Here is a 6,595-nt window from a genome sequence, read left to right on the forward strand (position 1 = left end):
TACTATCATCCAAAGATTTTTATTTTTTATTTTTTGAGAAACCAGACCACACACAGTCAGAGGTATCCAAAGATAAATCATCTGACTAACACATAAACACATAAATTGATCGTATGATCTTTTTATTATTCCTTAAATAAATATCCTAATATTACAAATAAAGATTAATTTTTCTTTTTATCTTCACTTTTATTACATGCATCCAGTCCTTTTTAATATCCATAAACTGATATTGTTTCCTAATCCTATCCAAGTTTGGAATGCATAGGGATAAGGTTTTCCATGTAATTTACGTAAGAGAGATAAAGGAGATAATTGTCCTTTAAAATAGTCACACAGCCCACTTTCTCCTTGGCTTCCCTGCACCGCGTCTTTTACTCGGAAAATCCCAAACTCGTTTTGACTCTCAGCAGGCATAATTGGTCATAACTCATATATAGAGACTTTGCCTTTTTCCTATAAATATCGAAAGCAAAAGCTCAAAAAAGAAAATAAACACAAGGCAAACTAAAAACAAAGCGAGATTCACAAGCTCAAATTTTGAAAAACGTGTGCGTGGACGGTGAGATCCATAAACACTCCCTTTTTGCTTTTCTCATCATTGATATAATTCACACACTTTTCTTCCACTATTTTTATATAAAGGCAAGAGATTCCCTTTGCTGTTCATAGCCAACAACAACACAAACAAACTTTCTCTCACCGTTGCAACAGTAAAAGCTGAAAGGCAAAGCAGACTGTAGAAAAGAGAGCTTTTTTATTTTTGAGAGAGAGAGAGATAGAGAGAGTCACATAAAGACTACTTTGTTTTTGTAGTGAAGAAATCAAGATGGCAATGGGAAAAGAAATCATGGGTTGTTCTATAATTGAGAGGTCTTCATTTGTTTCATCAACGAAAGTGTTTTTGAATCATGGCAACAACAACAGCAACATGTTCTTGGTTAAACCTTTGCAGAAAAGGAGGGTATTGGTGCCTTTGAGGAAGGTTGTGAAGCAGCCTGTGGTGGCTGCTGTGAGTGAAGATTTGGTCAAAGCTGTGTCTATTGTGTCTGTGCCTGCAGAGAAAGCAGAGAAGTTCAAGGTGAGAGCTGTGGTCACAGTGAAGAATAAGAACAAGGAGGAGTTTAAAGATAAAATTGTGAAGCATTTGGATGCTTTCACTGACAAGATTGGAAGGAATATTGTTCTGCAACTTGTCAGCACAGAAGTTGATCCAAGTAAGCCTATTTCAGTATTTCTTCTTCTGGTAGTGTCAGACAATATATTTATAAGTAGTTTTGCCACCCAAAAAAAAAAAAAACCATTAAATTTTTTCCACTTACAATTCATTCTTCAATTTCAGTCTTTTATCTCTAATTTTGGAATAAAGGATCTAATTCTCTAATGGGGTTTCAATATTTTTCCTCTTTTGGTTCCTTAAAGTTGAGATCAATCTGACAATCATATTAGTTTAACCTTTCTTCTTTCTTTGGTTGATGTCATTGTGTGCGTCTTACTGAATCGGTTTATATTTTTATGTGATATAGAAACTAAGGCTCCAAAGAGAAGCAATGAGGCTGTGTTAAAAGACTGGTCAAAGAAATCAAATGTCAAAGCTGAAAGGGTCAATTACATAGCTGAGTTTATGGTGAACTCTAATTTTGGTGTGCCTGGAGCAATCACAGTGAGCAACAAGCATCAGATGGAGTTTTTTTTGGAGACTATAACCATTGAAGGATTTGCATGTGGTCCAGTCCACTTCCCCTGCAATTCATGGGTGCAATCCAGCAAAGATCATTCAGGAAAGAGGATATTCTTCATAAATAAGGTAAAAAAAAAGTATCTTTTTTTCTTTGATTGATTCTTTAAATCTCTGACAATGCAAGTCAACTGGTTAAAACAAAGAATGTCAAAACCATATTAACTTTAATCTTTGCTTGGAATAAAATGTTGAATATTTTTCACTAATTTTCTTTGGTCCAGGAAGTTGAATAAAGAATATTCTATGCTTTATAGCTGGCTGTTGTTGAAATTCACTTACCATTAAAATACATTTTTACCTGCTCCTCCTCCAAAAAAAGAAACTAATTTCAAAAGATTATTGCATGGTAGAGTTGATTGGGCCCTTATCTTATTATTATTTTTTTGTTTTTATTTTTTAATTTTTTTAAATGAAAGGTCTAAATTGGGATTCTGTAATTTTTGTTTTGGTGGATTAAATCAAAAATATTCAGTCTGTTTGGTAATTGATGGGCCACTCCTGGAATGGGCCATGGGTCCAAAATTTGAGTCTAACTACCAAGAGAGCATTAGATTTATTTTTTTTGGGGCATAAAAAGCCCATCATAATTCAAATGACATAAGTGATATAAGTGGAACCTGCGTGACAACAACAAATATGAACTCACCATCCCTTTTTCCCTCTCTGATTTTTTTTACTTAGTATGATTTTTTTGTTTTTTTTTTAAGTTCAAGATTAACACTCTTTTGTGATTATATTATTTGAACAGCCATATCTACCAAATGAAACGCCTGGTGGGCTTAGATCGTTAAGAGAGAAAGAACTTAAAGAAATAAGGGGAGATGGCACAGGAGTCAGAAAATTGTCTGACAGAATATATGACTTTGATGTGTACAATGATTTGGGCAATCCAGATAAGGGGATTGATCTTGCTAGGCCAAAACTTGGAGGTGAAAAAATTCCATTTCCGAGACGGTGTCGCACTGGCCGCCTTCCTACTGATACTAGTAAGTGTTCTATCGTCATTTTCTTAGTTGAGCAATGTTAGAGACACAACAAATTTCACTTTTTTCACAAGATGGGAAGTTGTGATTGGTTTTATCATATTGACAATATAATAGAACTGTATTGATTAGGCTTGATACTAAGGTTTTTTTATTTTTTTATTATTATTATTATTTTGTAATGGTCTAAAATACCTTTATGTTGAATGTGCCACAGATTTGCATGCAGAGAGTAGGGTTGAGAAGCCATTGCCAATGTACGTGCCTAGAGATGAACAATTTGAGGAGTCAAAGCAGGACACATTTTCTGCTGGGAGGCTTAAAGGAGTGCTCCACAACTTAATCCCATCCTTGAAGGCCAGCATTTCAGCTAATAACCATGAGTTCAAAGGATTTTCAGACATCGAAAACCTCTATAGTGAAGGTGTCCTCCTTAAATTAGGGTTGCAAAATGAACTCCTAAAGAAGCTTCCATTGCCAAAGGTTGTCAGCAATATCCACGAATACAATCGGGGAATTATTAAATATGACACCCCTAAAATACTTTCAAGTGAGTATATTATCAATAACTTTCTATGTTTCATATTAATTTGAAACTTTTTGGATACCCAAAAATATTGGAGTTTTTATTCAATGATATTATTTTATACCTCCCATACCATGTCATTTTTCCTTCAATGACTTGTCACTTGGAAGCCAGACTATTGGATTATGAAATGAAATATTCTGGCTCCTTTAGCTCTAGCTATTGTATATTTAAATGCAACGAGCCTACTTTGTCTTTATTAGTTGTCCTTGGCACCAACAAGAAGAATCTTTTTCACTTGTAAAGTGCATTATCATTATAGACATGTCACAGGTTGGAAACAATAGCCATAATGAGTTAATCAAAAGCCATTATTATTAGGTATAGAAAATTAATTACAAACTAATTCATACATTTATTTATTATGTTGTAGAAGTGACATCAATCACATTCGTTGTTATGTTAGTTGGTAAACCTTTATATTAAAACAGGTAATAACTTTACATTTAATTCCCTTGTGCAGAGGACAGGTTTGCATGGTTGCGAGATGATGAATTTGCCCGTCAAGCAATTGCAGGAATAAATCCAGTTAGTATTGAGAGGCTTACGGTGTTCCCTCCAGTGAGCAAGCTTGATCCTGAAATCTATGGTCCCCAGGAGTCTGCACTCAAAGAAGAACACATTTTGGGCTATCTCGATGGCATGACTGTACAACAGGTAATTTACTCGTTTTTAATCATGGTATTTATGTATGCAAGGTCCTAAATCTACATGACTTAATCAGTTTCTATTCTTAAAATGCTGATATATTTCTTTCTTTCTTTCTTTCTTTCTTTCTTTGATAGGCATTGGAGGAAAATAAGCTGTTTATCTTGGATCACCATGATGCTTACCTTCCATTTCTCGATCGGATTAATGCCCTTGATGGCAGAAAAGCTTATGCAACTCGTACCATATTTTTCTTGACCTATCTTGGGACTCTTAAGCCTGTGGCTATAGAACTTTCCCTTCCACCATCAGGACCGAGTTCTCGGTCCAAACGCATAGTCACACCAGCTGTTGATGCTACTACCAATTGGATGTGGCAGCTTGCCAAGGCTCATGTGTGCTCCAATGATGCAGGGGTGCACCAACTTGTTAACCATTGGTAAGCTTGACTTTGTGATTATGATTATACTATAAATCAATTTGTGTAATAATATTTTAGAATCATTATATTTGTTTTTGGGTGACTAAAATTAATGCAATGGTGTGCTAATTATATATAGGTTGCGTACACATGCGAGCTTGGAACCATTTATAATAGCTGCACATAGGCAAATGAGTGCAATGCACCCTATATTCAAGCTTTTAGACCCTCACATGAGATACACGTTGGAGATCAATGCCTTGGCCCGCCAAAGTCTAATCAATGCTGACGGTGTTATTGAGTCTTGCTTCACTCCTGGTCGCTATGCCATGGAGATTAGTGCTGCTGCATATAAAAGCTCTTGGAGATTTGACATGGAAAGCCTTCCTGCTGATCTCATTCGCAGGTATAGTTGAGTTACTGAGTTAATGTGATCGTTTGGAGAAAATTCAAATACAGTTCCTTATATGTTAAACTTTAGGCTCCCCAATTAAATGTTTGCTTCATTTGATGTGTATGAATCTAATGGGAAACTCTTGCATTGATTATATAGGGGTATGGCAGTACCTGACCCAACACAACCTCATGGTCTAAAGCTCTTAATTGAAGACTACCCATATGCCACTGATGGGCTCCAAATCTGGGCTGCAATTGAGAACTGGGTCCGGACCTATGTGAACCGCTACTACCCAAATTCAAGTCAAATTTGCAATGACAGAGAGCTACAAGCTTGGTACTATGAGTCCGTTAATGTGGGTCACAGTGATCTAAGCCAGGAAAGCTGGTGGCCCACATTGGATAATGTTGATAATCTAGTCTCAGTCCTCACAACCCTTATTTGGCTAGCTTCAGCACAACATGCTGCACTTAATTTTGGTCAGTACCCATATGGTGGATATGTACCAAACCGTCCACCCCTAATGAGAAGATTGATACCTGATGAAAATGACCCTGAGTATGCTATTTTCTTAGCTGACCCACAAAAGTATTTCCTCTCAGCATTGCCTGGTGTATTACAATCTACTAAGTTCATGGCTGTGGTTGATACACTTTCAACACACTCCCCTGATGAGGAGTACCTAGGGGAGAGAACACAACCATCAATTTGGACTGGTGACACTGAAATTGTCGATGCATTTTACGAGTTCTCCGCGGAGATTAGACGGATAGAGAAGGAGATTGATAGGAAGAACCTCGATACAAGCTTGAGGAATCGATGTGGGGCTGGTGTGTTACCATATGAGCTACTTGCACCTAGCTCAGGACCTGGTGTAACATGTAGAGGGGTACCAAATAGTGTGTCAATATGAAGGAAATTTAGACTCACTTTAGTTGGTCACATTTTTCAACATAGGTATATAATAGTGTATTAGATTTTAGAGTTGCACGACTTTGTCTAAATACAAGTCTTTGCACATACCATCTCATGTGCACTTTGTAGTCACCGATAACTTAAATGCTATAAAGCTCATTGGTTAAATAAATAAAGTTCATTTTATTTTAAGGATTGGAAAGTTTGTTGTGTTTTTATTCTTTTGGCCCATTATTAGACTTGAGTATTTGAATGTAGCTTTTGCAAGGGTAAGGTCCACACTAAGAATTGCACTCACCATCTGGGGCTTGGTCCATAAGTTCATTGGTAGTTTGATGGTCCTTGGATAGCAATTCAACAAGGATAGGCCTATGGGCCAAAGTAGACTCAATTTTCAAATTTTCTAAGAAAAAGCCCTGATGAATGAGCATTATTGCATTCAAATAGTAATTCCATTATCCAAAAGTACCAAAATATTATTATTATTTGAAAGATCTTTTTTCCATTCTCTCCTTTAAACTAAGAATAGCCATAGCACCTCTTCCATAGCTAGCTACGTATGGAACAAAATTCCTATTCAAATACACAACTTCAGTAAAAGGTTGAACAAAAACATATAATAAATCAAGAATTTAACTTTCATATTCTTTTTGAGTTTGACCTAATCAAAATTTTTTTGTTAAAATATGTGAACCCTTCACTTATATTATTTTCTTTTGTACATTTTTGGGGGGGGGGGGTGTTCAAGACTAATGCGATTTGTAAATAGTCACGACACTCAAAAGTTAATAGCTGGCGGAAAAACATAAGATATTAGATATGTTCCATGGTTTTTCCTCGAATTCTAGTAGTTGGTGATCAAATATAAGATATTGAAAATATTCCATGGTTTTCCTCGATTTCT

At 36.0% G+C, this 6,595-nt stretch overlaps 1 protein-coding gene across 1 annotated transcript; it reads left to right on the forward strand.

Annotated features, from left to right (window-relative positions):
• Positions 1-487: 487 nt before the first annotated feature.
• Positions 488-5,883, forward strand: LOC112001646 (linoleate 13S-lipoxygenase 3-1, chloroplastic). The gene is made up of 8 exons (XM_024033819.2): positions 488-1,217; positions 1,527-1,807; positions 2,490-2,727; positions 2,942-3,274; positions 3,774-3,967; positions 4,096-4,397; positions 4,519-4,785; positions 4,933-5,883. The coding sequence occupies exons 1-8, from the start codon at positions 830-832 to the stop codon at positions 5,687-5,689; spliced, it is 2,760 nt and encodes a 919-aa protein (XP_023889587.1). The 5' UTR covers positions 488-829; the 3' UTR covers positions 5,690-5,883.
• The last annotated feature ends 712 nt before the right edge of the window (positions 5,884-6,595 follow it).

This window comes from Quercus suber, unplaced genomic scaffold (assembly GCF_002906115.3).
Source record: "Quercus suber isolate HL8 unplaced genomic scaffold, Cork oak 2.0 scaffold_286, whole genome shotgun sequence".
NCBI lineage: Eukaryota > Viridiplantae > Streptophyta > Magnoliopsida > Fagales > Fagaceae > Quercus > Quercus suber.

Bases quoted from the DNA above. Each gene is read 5' to 3' on its own strand.
- LOC112001646 (XM_024033819.2), top strand. From the start codon at position 830: ATGGCAATGGGAAAAGAAATCATGGGTTGTTCTATAATTGAGAGGTCT. The intron at 2,728-2,941 runs GTAAGTGTTCTA...AATGTGCCACAG, and splicing joins CCGCCTTCCTACTGATACTA to ATTTGCATGCAGAGAGTAGG. The intron at 4,786-4,932 runs GTATAGTTGAGT...TTGATTATATAG, and splicing joins CCTGCTGATCTCATTCGCAG to GGGTATGGCAGTACCTGACC.